Source organism: Pundamilia nyererei, unplaced genomic scaffold (assembly GCF_000239375.1).
Source record: "Pundamilia nyererei isolate P.nyererei 1_Seehausen unplaced genomic scaffold, PunNye1.0 scaffold00045, whole genome shotgun sequence".
Classification (NCBI taxonomy): domain Eukaryota; kingdom Metazoa; phylum Chordata; class Actinopteri; order Cichliformes; family Cichlidae; genus Pundamilia; species Pundamilia nyererei.
In genome coordinates, this window is record NW_005187446.1 from 2,834,895 (window position 1) to 2,849,670 (window position 14,776).

The 14,776-nt window shown below is 39.8% G+C and overlaps 2 protein-coding genes across 3 annotated transcripts in view; both read right to left on the minus strand.

The window, feature by feature from the left end:
• Positions 1-3,348, minus strand: part of rprd2b (regulation of nuclear pre-mRNA domain containing 2b) — a 19,703-nt gene extending 16,355 nt beyond the window's left edge. The window contains exon 1 of the mRNA XM_013910589.1: positions 3,138-3,348. Coding sequence (XP_013766043.1) covers positions 3,138-3,333 — 196 coding nt within the window. The 5' untranslated portion in view covers positions 3,334-3,348. The remainder of the gene's footprint in view (positions 1-3,137) is intronic.
• A 186-nt stretch (positions 3,349-3,534) lies between these two features.
• On the minus strand, positions 3,535-14,365 carry prpf3 (PRP3 pre-mRNA processing factor 3 homolog (yeast)). Of its 2 annotated transcripts, none has more exons than XM_005732067.2 (17): positions 14,106-14,365; positions 13,527-13,680; positions 12,802-12,932; positions 12,218-12,385; positions 12,009-12,095; positions 11,617-11,903; positions 11,379-11,497; positions 11,090-11,277; positions 10,826-10,992; positions 10,647-10,729; positions 8,236-8,379; positions 8,045-8,144; positions 7,837-7,950; positions 7,602-7,720; positions 4,513-4,590; positions 4,364-4,419; positions 3,535-4,265 (listed from the first exon to the last, which is right to left on the minus strand). In XM_005732067.2, the coding sequence occupies exons 2-17, from the start codon at positions 13,669-13,671 to the stop codon at positions 4,116-4,118; spliced, it is 2,136 nt and encodes a 711-aa protein (XP_005732124.1). In that variant the 5' UTR covers positions 13,672-13,680; positions 14,106-14,365; the 3' UTR covers positions 3,535-4,115. The 2 variants fall into 2 exon arrangements, with proteins under 2 accessions (XP_005732124.1, XP_005732125.1); XM_005732068.2 differs by having other exon boundaries at positions 11,617-11,879; positions 14,106-14,364.
• Between the last annotated feature and the right edge of the window lie 411 nt (positions 14,366-14,776).

Genomic DNA, 14,776 nt, shown 5'->3' on the forward strand with positions numbered 1-14,776 from the left:
GTTTCCACGCACAGAGACACACACACACACACACACACACACACACACACACACACACACACACACACACACACACACACACACTTTTCTACTTCAAAAAAACATAAAGTACAACAACAGAATGAAAGAGGACCTGCTAGCAGCTGTGATGCTTCAACCAAATATAAACAAATGTCTCCACCGAGCATTGCTGGAACACTCGCTAGTTGCACTCCATATGACAGGATGAATATTACTTAGGCCGTTAAGCAGTTGGCTAAAAACCTAAACAGAGATAACATCCTAGGTAGAAAATATTCTTCAGTTTTATTATGCAGCAACTGAAGAGTAACAAAGATAAGTTTACTTAAAAAAATAAAAATAAAAATAACTACACTAAACGTTAAGTAGTTATGTTACTTAAAGTTTCCAGGAAAAACACTACCCAGGGTACATACGGGTTTACATGTTACTTATGCTGTGTCACTGGCTATAATGCTGCTACTACAATGACAGTAGCTCATTAAAACATTCCTGAAAGGTGCAGTGAACATTCCTGAAAGGATCAGGAAAGTCATCAACCAGGAACCAAATTTGGTTTGTGAATCTGAACAATCTACAACAGAAACAACAACACAGAAGCACTATTTCAATATGACTTTACCAGCACTTCAAGCATCTATTTCATTTAATCATGCATGCACCAACATAAATAAAGAAGCACAGAATATGTAGGGCAGTTGGCCTGCCTTGTTCTTCCCACACAACTCTACAAAGCTGATGAAATTTATTTACTGCAGGCTTAAAAATAACAATCAGCCCATAACCCATCAAAACCTATACAAATAAAGATAAAGGGCAGCAAATGTATTTCTAATAGCAACGGATAAGGAGGGAGAGACTTGTCAAATGTACTGTAGACACTTAAGGGGCACAAATTAAAGAAACGGGAGTGAAAAAACTAAAGTATATTGCAGAGACTTTGACTAGCTCTAAATAATACAAACAGGTGCAAATTTATATGGACTTGAGGGAAACTTTTAAAAACAGCATTACTACATTTTCAAAACATGATTCGGTTTGTTTGTTTGTTTGTTTGGGGGTTTTTTTTAAGCAAAGAATCAAAGTTTTCAAACACATCTCATCATCATCCATGAGAATCTGTCACAAAAAGCTCACCTAGCAACTGACCAAAATGCATAATCCTCCTCGGCTTTTGGGTGAGCTGTCTTTTTGTTAGCAAGATTACGCAAACAAACTACCAGGCCAAGGTGGAGAATAGGAAAAGGAAGAAGCCATTACATTTAGCGTTGATCTGAATTCGTTTCTTTAAAAACGCACGGTTTGGCATTGGCAGACAAGTGTGCTGATTAACTGCCCTTCCACTGAATTGCTCCACACTGCAATCCCGGCTGGTCTTATTAGATTTATTATGCAGGAGGATTCATAAAAACTCATAAGATACAAGTACATGGAGGGAGTAGAGATAAGAGTGCCGCCTTGAAATGTCAACATAGTGTTAGAGTGCAAAAGCAGAGATGACTGTAGTGACTAAGGAAATGCTTTCAAGGCTACAACTCTTCATAACTCCCTCTTGATAACTTGTTCTATTATGGAGGGCTCTTTTAACATTTAATCAACACAACTAACTAGCAGCTATTTATTTTTTATTATTTGGCCATGACATGTTTTGGGATCTAGAACTACATCCAATTTAGGGTTTTGGGGAGTGCTGAAGCCTACACCAGATGTCACTAGACCTTAATAATGTGAGTCCTTGACAGGTTGCCAGTCCATAACAGGACAAACACATAGAGACAAAACCATCCACACACACATCCAGTTTAAAACCACAAGTTAACCCAGCATGTATGTCTTTGGACTGTGGGAGGAAGTTTTAGTACCGACAGAGAACCAACGCATCCACAAGGGGAACATACAAAGTTAATAAAAAGCAAAAGACATAAAAAGCAAGATCTATGAGCAATTGTGTTTCCAATATATCTGACATATTAACAAAATATTTCTGATGTAGCAAAATATTAGTATATGTTGATTTAAGAAAGCTACAATGATAAGACTCATGCCTCTTATGAGACCTCTTTACACTCAACATCTTAAATCGGAATTACTGGTACAGATATAAAATTTTATTATTTAAAAGTGCATTTCAGATATCTAGCATTGAGGTTGAAAGGCACAAAATTACATCCTTACTAGATAAAAGTTTAACCTAACTAGACAGGATTTAATATCAAACAACGTAACTTCTACTTCTAATGTAAGAACTGTTGCGCACGTGTACTCTGCTACTTAAGATATATTTAATTAGAAACCAGTCTAAACACGTTATGGGAATGTCAACGGGGATTATAACACGTCAGAACAAAATAATAACTATCTAACACATTTTAAACAGAAGCCAATAGTAAAGGGTGAGGTGCTGTAATTAAAGTGTATTACACGATATCTACACTGCACATACCCACTATATGGCATTATCGTTAATACTAATATGACAGGAGATAAATGAAGTGTAGATAGTTTAAACGACGTTATCACCGTTTGTTTGGAAAGTTTGGAACTACAGCTAGTCTAGTTAATTTTGCATTTTAGTATAAATGTTAAATGAGCTTGTCGGTAAAAATTAATAATATAACAACAATGAAAGGGACATACGAGTTTAATTTAAGTGGATCGCTCCTTTATCGCTTCACGAGTCCCCTAAATAAACTATGCTCGATACGACCAGCCGTCAGGAACAACTCAAACCACCATGCACCAACTAAAGCTAACATGCAGCTGATTAAATCAGTCTAAAAATAATATTTTTATCATGTTTGCTCTTCGGCTTAAAAGCGCAGTGCCGTGAACCCCGGGAGGCCCGACTGTAAACATCGCTAGCAGTAGCTTTGCTAACATTAGCAGCTAATTTCAAGCAACGGCAGCGTTAGCTTATAAATATGTTGCATATCAAAAAACTTGAACTTCGTTCAGGGGGTAAATTATTGCTCTTTTGTGCACTAAACAACTTTGTCCCTAACGCAATAAACTGCAGCCGAGTTTTGCAAACTGGTAGCTGGTCCAGACAGAAATGCATTTGAAAAATGGCTAAAATGCGCTAGCTAGCGGATTAGCTTCAGTGACAAGCTACTCACATTTCTTGAGCCACTTCATCCAGTAGCGGACGATAAGGCTGTGATGTCTCTTGTTTTCAATGCACCAAGCTGAAAGTCCTTGTATTGACTCCATAGTGTTTGAAACTCCCTGAAAACGCCGGTCCAAAGACGCTTCCAGAGCAGCGGTGGAGCTGCGTGAGCCGTGACCACTTGCAGCCCCTGAACCGGCCGCCATCTTTCCAACTCTGTGGTGCTGCTGGGGATGGAGGAGCTAAACTAATGAGGACTGCTGGGGGTAAAACACGCCCCCCTGTTTTACTTTATTAGGAGAGCAAAACTAGAGCTACAAGCACAAGCGCAAAAGAAAACAGTGCACTACCAAAACCTAATATATAGTTTATATATTAATAAAATAATTCAGTTACAGAAAATATGGTGGAGGCGGCGCTTAAAGTTTATTTGAGATGGTCACTGTACAGAGAACTATAGCAACAACTGAGTCAAACTCCTCCTTTTACCTAAACAAAAAAACTAAACACATTGAGGCATTTTAAACTGTGAAAGATAGTTTTCTCTAAATGTGTGGGGCATCTCTTTATTGAAGTGCTTTAGTCAAAGCAGTTTTATTTTCACCAAACTTCAATCTTTACATAACCTGACAGTTTCTCGTCATCTCATCACATGTCTCATGTAATGATTTCCATAACATAATGCAATCTGCCAGACTGTATTTAATAATACAGGAAATATCTAACAGAAGAGTCTACTAGCCAAAAAGATGAACACTGATGCAGACCTACATACATACTGTTCCTACACACATCCTGATCGGTCACACATTCTCACAAAAATATCCACACAGGGTCACTGTTCCTTGTTTTCAATGTTCAAGTCTCTTGATATCGCCTCTTTCCCCTGCAGCAGTCAGCAGTGAAGGCTGGCTAGCTGTGAGGCTGTTGATCTGGAGGTTTGTAGGAAGAGAGCCCTGACTGAAACTAGATACTCCGCTGACAAGTTTCAGTCGTCTGTGGTCTCCAACACACTCTGGCTCAGCGCTAGGTCCCAGTAGTGTTCAGTGCCGTGCTTCTTGAAGTGTTCTCTGGCCATGCTCTCTGTGGGGCACTGCTTGAACTTAATCTCTCCATAGCTACGCTCTTTAGCTGTTCCCTAAAGAACCAAAAGGAATTATTACACTTGAGCAACATCACAAAAAACAAATTGTAATTAAAAGTGAGTACGCAACAGAAGGCAAAATGTTCACTCACCTCCCAAATCAACCAACACTTGTTGTTCCTCTTCGTATCATCATCACCATCTGGATCTAATTAGGAATAAAAGGCAGAGATTTTCATCTCACTAAAATACTGTATATGCTTGCATTTGCATAAAGAATCAAAATTCAAAACAATCTCACCATCTCTCTTGCTGTTGTGTTCCTCCCATTTGATTCTGTGCATCATCAGCCTCTTGAACTTTTTCTGCGATTTGGGCCCTAAAAGGAAGGAGAAATGTAGACTTAGGCCCAATTCCAATCCAGTCCTCTTCTTATTCTATTCATTGTTTTGAAATGAAGGGTCTAATACATTAAAGCACTATTTAAAGCCAACTACTTGTAAGTCCCAAAGAGATTTGTCTCTCCTCCTGGGATTAAGCTGCAGATCTTTCATTTGTGGGGCAAACGCATAAACCCCAACACTATGGAGCCGCTCATTCCATGACAGTGTCAAAGTAAATAGCTCTTCTGGTAAATTTGTACATCACTTTATATATATTTTATGAAAGCGCTTCCTAATTTATTCATTGTTTTTATTTTTGTTGTGATGATGCACTGGCAAACTGTCCTTTGTACACCACCTCCCACCCTGTGTTAGCAGAGATAGGCCCTTACATTACTTTGACTTGGATACATCATTAAAATGCTAATAGTGAATAATAATAATTTTAAAAGAGATACAAATGTCAAAAATTAAGAGGATTTCAGAAACGCTGTTTTAAGCGCTAGGCACATTTTTTAGTAAACTATGGATATGAATGCAAACTTAAGAGGTTGTGGACATGGACTAGCAAAATGCATGTAGAAGAGGGTAAAAAGCAATACAAAGAAAAACTTTATTGCTTGACTGACGTGTTTTTGACTTGTAGCTTACATCATAAAACAATTCAGACAACTTTTTATGACCTTAACAATCTAACTGTAGTATGTTGAAGATGACACGGCCAAACAGAAGGAAAAGAAGGACCCACAGAGACAATTTATGGATGTAATGAAGGAGGACATGCAAGGGTTGGTATGACAGAGGAGGACCCCTAGGACAGGGATAGAGGCAGATGATCTGGTGTGGAGACCCCAAAAGGGAGCAACCAAAAAGATGAGGAGGAGGAGAAGCACAAAGCGTGCAGCTGTCTATCCCAAACCTTCATTATGAAATCCTTTAGCAGCCCCAAATGTAATACACCGAGTAGTGGATAGAACAGACCTTAAACTCTGACTGTGTTTATCCCATTGCTTTAATTTCTGAAGCAGTACCAGGAAAGAAATTTTGTAGAACCCAATTAATTGCCTTCTACATGATTTCAGTAGTTTAGAACCAAAGGGAACAACTCCAAGAATTAAATGATTACATTCATACACTGGGCTCTCACTAACATTTCACACCCTAGCAGTTAGGCAAATTAGCAGTGGGGAAAAGCTTCTGATTAAGGGCTCACGAGCAGCTTTATAACAAATCATCTACAGATTACTTTTAAAAAGAGCTTTGCAGAAACTTCAGGTTCAGAATAGACAATTTTTATTTGCATTTCTGGTTCTCATTCTATATTCTAACATCTATATTTGCACATGCAAAAGTAGATAGTAAATGTCTGGAAATTTGCATAGCTTAACAAATAGAATTCTAGTCAAAAACCTTTTCATAAAAAGAAATACATATAGCTGTACAGTTTCTATGGAGATGGGCGGTATAAACGGTATATGGTAGAGACGATATAAATTTGGCCAACGGTAGAGATTTTGACTTCACCCCTCTACCGCTATAGCGCATGTTAAGGGTGTCATCGAGCTGCACCTGTTTTGGTCGAAAGCATTGCAGTGGCTACAAACAACATCATCTGCAAATTACTGCGCTTCCTCCACTTCCATACCGTTGATTCATTAATGCTGAATTCTCTCGCCGCTGCTCTATTCCCATGTTGTTGCAGTATATTAATGACTAACCTCGTATTGTGGATGGATTATCTCAGTTGTTCTCCTGACTGAAGTTTGGTCCGTTTATAGCATCCTGCCATGCAATTGCATTTGTCCCTAACCACCAGAATCCCTCACGTTAACTTTTATCAAGTGGGGAAAAGTTAGCGTTCATCCTTCAGCTTCACTGTGCTAATGTTATGCTAATGTAGCTGTTTTGCTAGCGATCACGTAGGACATCATTATATACCAGCTAGTCCGATTTCAGTAACCCTACAAAAGTCACTGCTGTTTACTTTTCTGTCTTAATTTATGTTGGAAGTGATAGAAGAGCTGTACGTTTTAATTTTTTTTATTAATCTCTCAGTCAGAACATGGCATATCATGTTTAGGTGGAAACTAGCAAGCTAACTTCCTGCTAACTTCTAACTCCGTTCAGTTTAATAAATTCTGTTTTCATGGATGCCTGGATGTTGAACTTAATTGTTACACCTGATAAAGCAGCAACACTGATCATTTTATTAAAGATGAAATAATTTAGACAGTTTTTAATTCTCAGTGATGCCGCAGTGTTCTTTTGACTTTGGGACCTGAAGAGAGGGAGTTTTGGACCCAGATTACTCTGCAAGGCTCCTGACTACGGTAGCCGTAATACTTCGGCAATCCATCAAGCAGTGCGCCTTCATAGCTTACCAAAGTCGTACTAAAACATTTTTGACAGATTTCTGCGCACCGTGTAACACATAAAATCGGTTCGAGGTCCGTAAGCACAACCAGAATTCATACATAAGGCACACTGTCAATTTTTGAGATAATTAAAGGATTTTAAGTGTGCCTTATAGTGTGTAAAATATGTTATACAGAAGAAAAGAATATATATCGCGATATATATCGCTACCGCACATGCTTCAAATTATACCGCAATATGGATTTTAAGCCATATCACCTAGCCCTAGAGATCGTTCATGAGGGCTAACCAATGCAGAATCAGACATGTATCTATAGATACAAGAATCTGTTCATTAAGGGCTAAGTGACACAGGCTTAGAACAATTGGAGACTCACCAGCAGTTGCTGGGAGTCACAAGGGGGCACTGGTTACAAAAAGGTATACTGTGCAGCAGCAAAAACATTCTTGTGACTGCTTTGGTTACTAACAGGCTGCTGCAGTTGCCTGTAGTTTGCATGGATGAAGCCAACTTGTCTGCAAACGGTTGCTAAACACTCTGTGAGGAATAGGGAAACTTGAAAATTGTTTATTACATTAAGGGTAATAAACAATAAAACATGTCTTGGCATCTGTCGGTGTCATCACTTACCTCCTTCCACCACAACAATGTTGACATCTTTGTGCAGAACAACTGTGCCTGTCAGGTATAGCTGGTTGGCATTGGCTTCCACTTTAAACTTCTTAGAAGGATTTTGCAGGTTTCGAATCCTGAGTAGGGAAGATGCTTAAATCAGTCACACTTCCTAACAAACATACTTAGCATTATACATTTTACTATTAACTACTGTATTGTACTTATGAGCTCGCTCCCTTTAAACACACACCTGTACACTGCAATGTGAACACCATTAGTGAGGTCTTCTTTTAACTTCTTGACCTTCTTCTCTTTTCTTTGCTCTGCTGTGAGCTTGCGAGCTGCATTGGCCTCCTCGTGGGCCCTGAAATGCAGAGGGCAATGTTAGACAAAACCTAAGGAAAGCCTCTACAAACATAAACAAAAGGATAAATATGGAAATTATCTGTGTTACTGACTTTTGCCTCTTGGCCATCTGCGCTCTAACATGTGCTTCTACTTTTGTGGGGTCCTGAACCGCCTCCGTCCCCAAGACTCTCATCAGGTTGGAGATCCGCACTGAAAATAATCAAAGCAAACATCAGTTGAATTCTGTTTAATCTTTCATTATAATAACTTTTATTTATTGTGGTGATTTGCACATGCGTACCTTTGGGCTCTGGTGGAGGCATCAGTCCTAGACGAACCTTCTCTTGCAATTCTTTCTGTCCTTCCCTCCGTGTCTGCCGTCTAAGTTTCTTTTGTTCTTTCTTCGTCAAGTATACACCTAGAGTTACTGGCTTATCTGTGTCAACTAAAGGGGAAAAAAGAAAGGAATATATAACAGCTAGTGATACATAAACACCACTAAGATATTTGAAAGGGTGTGTGATTTTGTTAAGAATTGTTATTTTTTTAATTATTATTTAATTTATTATGTATTCTTTTTTTTTTTTCAAGTATGTTCTTAAAAAAATACAATGAAATAAAAATAACCTAAAAACCTACAGCAGATGAACAAACTGTCAAGAAGCGATTCATAAGGAATGAAAACAGGGATAGGCTGAAGTATGCCAAATTACACACGAACTGGACTGAAAATCAGCCACAGATCTTATGGCGTGATGAATCCAAATTTGAAATGACTAGGTCATATCAACATCTATATGCACAGAGAAGATCAGGGGAGAGGTGGTGTCCAATGTTCCCTCTAATTTTTCATATGTCTGAGCGAACACAAACTCCTTGGACCACTGTGAGCAACAGTAGACGTGTGCCTTGTGGTCACACCAGCATCAAATCCATCCAAGTTACATGGAGTCATGTAACTCTCTGTCTGCAAAATACAGTATATAATGACCAATGTTGGGCAATTTAATTATATAGTTACTTCTTCAAAAAAGTAACTGAGTTATGCAAACAAAGTTTTTTGCAGCTGTTTACCTAAAAATGCAGCCAAGGCATTTTCTGCATCAAATTTGATGCCACACAAATTATTTGTGCGGCATCAAATTTGATGCCACACAAATTATTTGTGCCACTCCAAAAATAATTTCTATCCACTATGAGATAAAGGAGAACAACAGCCTGATACCTGCAGGCCTGACAACAGGAGATGTATCACTCCTGTAACATTCAGCAGTCGCCTCACTGTTCTGACACACACAACAAAACTATTGACTACACTACACACTAACTACACAAGATTTGTGCTAAATGTTGCAAATCTCTCACATCTCAAAACACCGCCGTCATTCCTAAAACTTCCCCCTTCCTAAACAACTAAATGCCATGTTGCCATATCATTTTTTGATTGGTCGAAAAATGTACCATGTCGACCAATAGGAAAGGGTGGGGGTTTTTTGGTTTTGTCTTTGCTCACAGGCGGAGAGTGCTTTCGAGCATTTTCCTCATAAAACGCAGTTTGTAGAGTTTCTTCCCGTAGTAAATATAAACAACGATAGTATTCAGGAAGAAAACCAAACCGTCAATTGTTCCGTCTGCCCTGCTCACATCTCCAATGGTTGTACACGTTGTCTTTAACGTGGCTTCACTCCACATCAGCCGCTTTGCTAGCTAAAACACCGGTGTCGGCACATAAGGACGCTGTCATAGCCTGTCAACGACGTTGATTAGCTGCGTATATACGAATGTGAATCGCATCGTTGGCTGGACTATGGGAGAAGGTGGCATCGTTCTAATCCCATATGGGAGCAGCCAGTCACTTACTGACTAACACTGCAAAACAGAATTGTTAAAGTATTAATTTTAATTTCAATTCAGGTTAGATTTTTTTTTTTGTGTGCAATGCAGATTTTCTGTGCGCAGAGACCGTGCCAGCAGTGCGCAAATGCGCACGCGTGCAGCTTAGAGGGAACATTGGTGGTGTCTACATCCATCTGTAAAACACGGTGAAGGCTCTGTTATGGTTTCAAGCTGTATTTCAGTCTGTGGTGCTGGAAAGCTTTTCAAAACTGATGGAATTACGAACACAGAAAATTGCTGAGATTTTGATAGACTATGAATGTGCCATCTGGAAAGCATGTTACTGACAACAGCTTTATTTTTCAGCATGACAATGCTGACAAACACGCTGCCGATGCAGCAAAAGCTGGACAGAAAAAGACACAGTGGAACACCATCAGTCATGGACTGGACTCCCCAAAGCCCTATCCTCAACATTATCGGAGCAGTGTGGGATCATCTTGACAAGAGAGCAGAACAAAAACAGCCAACATCCAAAGAAGAGCTTTGAATATCCTTCAAGAACCCTGGAGAACTTTTCCTGAAGACTAGTTGCATGTTGCTCATACCACATATTGACCTTCAAGCCTATTAGAATTGTAAAGCCTCTGTTTAGCCCTAATATACTGTATTTGTATGTATGGTTGCACAAGTTTCAATAACTCACTGTACCCATTTACCATTTTAATAGCCAAATATATTAATATTAATTAATTAAACTGAGTGGTGGCTCAAGACTTCTGCACATTACGGCATAAGGACATTTTTAACAGTTAATAATGATTTTGTAGGACAAAATCTCTTTTAACTTACACATTTTACCTCCTATAGACTTACCTGGTGGGCTCATTTGGGCAGGATGTTCCACCAGGCTGGTCACACCAAACAGCTCTAACGCTTCAAATTTTGTGTCTGAATTTCTTAAAATTAAAAATAAGAAAACATTATTATTGCCATGTATTCCACACATTCCTGATAGCAAACTCAATGTTTAAGATCAAATTTTCATTTCTTACATGTCTATGTTGGAAGGCAGGATGAAAGAGTCCCACCACTCAATAATGGGAACCTGTCCCTCTCCAATCTCCTTTTTAGGAGCAATCAGTGCTAGCTTGGTTGAAGCCTGGATTCCTGTCTTCTTTGCTGCCTGGGCAATCTCATTCTGCAACCTTTCCAACTGGGCCTGATCCATACAAGAGAGACAAGAGACATATGATGACTTTCTTTTTCTTAAATTCTAAATATTCTCTTTCAAACAACTGGGACAGGGTTGTACCAACCTTAGTTCTAATTCTCTGAGCAATCTTCTCAAAGCGTCCCTGGTCATGGAATTTGAAAGTCCTGCGTGCACGCTGAGCTGGAGGAACAGGCACACGCTGGTCGAAGTAGGATGTGGACTCCAAGTCATCTCCGGGCTTCTCCTTCAGCTGCTGGCGGAACTGCTCTCTCTTTACTGCTCGAATGTTAGCTACACAGGGAAAGAAACATGTTTTGTGGAATATCAAAACAAAGAAAACACATTGTGTATGTTTGTGTACAAATACTGGATCAGTGTATCCATGTATGTACCTTTGAGCGTAGGCATGCGGTGTGTGAGTTCAACCTCTTTGCCACTGGCATCTACAGTTCTTCCCTTCTCATCCAGGATAAGAGGTGTCGGTTTGTTCACCTCCTTGGGTTCTACTTTGCTGTAGTTACACACAAAGAGAAAGCAGTTCAATGTCAATTGAGCACAAAGACATCACCTACTTTTTTCATGTCTTGTGCACATTTTAAAATCGTATATTTATAGTCTGACATCACTTACGGTGGAGCAATCCCCATGGCATGTAGATTAGCTAGTGCCACAAAGTTTTGTGGCCCAGTGTTCCCCAAAACCCCGAGGATGCCAGGTTTCATAGCTAACTGGGACTGAATGCGAGCCTGTAGCTCAGCAGCTTTACGGGCCTTCTCAATTGCATCATTCATGAAGCTGGCAGCCTGGTAGGGAGCGATGGATGACCCACCACCAGCTGCTGCAGCACCAGCAGTGCCAAGAAGTCGAGAGAGTGGAGGGCCATCCAGCTGTGACTGTGAAGTGGGAAAAGGCAACCGCTAGAGTCAGAAAGAAGTTAGAAAGGTTTTAAATTCTATTTAAAACCTGAAAAGACTGCAGTTCTTTATTCAGTATGTATTTTTATGGGAAAGAAATCTCATTACTGTTGTAGCAGGAGCTGGAGGAGTAAAGCTTAGTTGTTTCTTCCTTTCTTCGATCTGTTTTGTGGCTGCTTCCATCATCTGTTTGATCTGTTAGGACAGCAAAAGGATTCAGAGGTGACTGACGAAGAAAATAAACCGACTATACTTACATATACACACACACATATATATATATATATATATTGTCTATTGCACCAAGTATTATGTACCTGTATTTTGGTGAGCATGCCGGGGCTCTCTGATGGAGGTCCTGGTATCACCTCAGGTTGCTCCACCTCCTCAAAACGGGGGACTCGTTTCCTCTTTGCCGTTGTGCCATCTGTTGGCTCGGGAGTTTCTCGCGCTGCGCCTGTGTCAGCCTCTTCACCAAACACATCCTGAGTACAGCCGGCAAACACACAAACACCAATAAAAATAAAAAAATTAATATCTTATGCAGCAATTAAAGTTTACGTAAGAATAATCAGTATTGTGTCAGTGCAGTCCATGTAGAACTAAAGTTAAGTGCCATCTGAGTGAAACCTCAATTAAGCTTAATGCAGGAGTAAATCAAGTGTAAGGGGATGTTTACATTGAGGTTTAAGTTAATCAAACTGAGGCTTAACACAATCAGTCTAATCACTGCATGCATTGAATGTAATGTATTTATTTTTCTTTAATACAGGTCACTTTTGCATGTGAGCGTGTTAATATAGTCAATTTTCTTGTCAGAAAACTCCCCACCTTCAGATCTAGTTATTCAGTTATATAATGATAATATAAAGCATGAACATTTGCTATGATGTTAGGCTACCTTAAGTTCTCTCTTGCGGTTTTTTTCTCCAGATCCTTTGTTCCCACGTGTGCTGCGGCTCTCCTCGAGGGCTTCAAAAAGTCGCTCTACAAAGCCTCCAGCAGAGTCATCGAGAAAAGGACGCAGCTGGTCTGAGAATGATAAATATGAAATAATTAACACTCTGAAAAGAAAATAATGTTACCACAGAATGGCTTAAATACCCACATAAAAATACACACTAAGAAAACCCAATACTGACATTTAAACTACAGCACCTGCAGAAGTCAGTCTAACAGATCGAGCAATTATTTCCCAGACAGATGAAATAAATAAATAAATAAACAACCAAACAAATAAAAGCAATAGGCAGCTTTCTTTGTACTCACAATCTTTCATTTGAATGAACAAATGACATCAGTATTTTAACTGGACAGCAAATCTATTACCTTTGCAAACAAGCCCTGCTGATAGCTACATCGCAGATCTTCACACCATCATTTTTTGGGCTGGCTGTCTGCACTATGTTAAGAACCCACAGCTTGGTAGTCATGCCAAATACTCCTAAGAAGGCCAGATAGGTTTTCAGACAGCTGTTGGACTCGTTTCTCTTCAATGATGGGTGCATTTTGTAACCCGGTAAAACAAATCACCCTGGGATATGCCTCTGATGTCAGAGGCACTTTTGGCTGAACTGAATCGTCACCAGATCTCTAAGTACATAAGAGATATTTCACCGTACTTACCTATAGTCTTCCTTTTGTCTAGTCCCTTTCCCACACAGTGCAATGCTGCAGTCACCACAGTGGGCTCCGAGAAACCCAGCACCTTCTTCACAGTGCGTTCTACCCATGGCCTCAACTCCTCCACCTCCCGCTTTGGAAGAGACATCCTCCAATCCTGCAGAACATCAAATACTTATGTCATGGATTATCGCTACTGAGCATGGTTATCACTTAAATATCTTCGTGATTTCTGGCCTTAATTAGTCATATATCACACAAATGTGATAGTCCCAAACATGAGCTCCAAAACCCGCCGTCCTTTATCCACATAGCTACAGCTGCTCTGACACAGACGTTCACCAGTTTCCAACTAATAAAAACTCCCACATCAACAGTCAGTCACTCCGACCTTGCTGCACTTTGTTAGTTGATGAGTGTTAAGTCAGACTGATTAAATTAAAGCGCCAGCCCGTAGCAACATACATTGCTAAATCAATCACATCCGCCAAACCTCCCTGGTTAGATGCTAACTAACGTTAGCACACCGCTGTACGCGAGCTACCATCACCGGGGAATAACTACTTCATGAGGCTTACAAACCTTAGATTACTCTTCTGTCGTAGTCAGCCCGTTTAAGCCGTGGAGGTAAAAAGAAAACCGATGAAGACTTAGACGCGTAAAACACTCAACGTGCCAAGTTTTCTGCAAAACTTTCTGTTTAGACGCGCGTCCGCACGACGTTTGTTTCAAGCCCCGGAACAGGAAATGGATACAGCTTCTTCTTCGTGGACTTTTCCGCAGAGTCGTTTCGTTTCAAGTGTGCGGTGTTTCCACCTAGCTGCACATGTATGGAAATAGCCATGTTCTCCACAAGGTAAAACGTATTTCTCCCAAATAGTTTTGAAAATCTGAGGATTAAGGAAATTTATTTATCCGTTAAAGTTCGTCCTTGACTACGTTAACATTGTGTCGTTATAGCATTATGCCCATAGCTCAGGGTTTTTCTAGAATTAAAACTGTCCTGTGGGTGTGACTATGCACACTGCATTTTATCACAGTCCTGACGTGTTCACTTTCAAGCCCATTTTACTTCAACTAACCTTACACAAGCCCCAATCAGTTTTCATTTTCACCAGCGAAAACACATTAATGAATCTGCCTATTTAGCTTGGGTCATATTATAAGAGGCACGGCAGTCTTTGGATCCTGGATTTAAATTTAAGGGAAAATTCTCCAACAGCACAAAATGATGGTAGAAGAAGTAAAACATA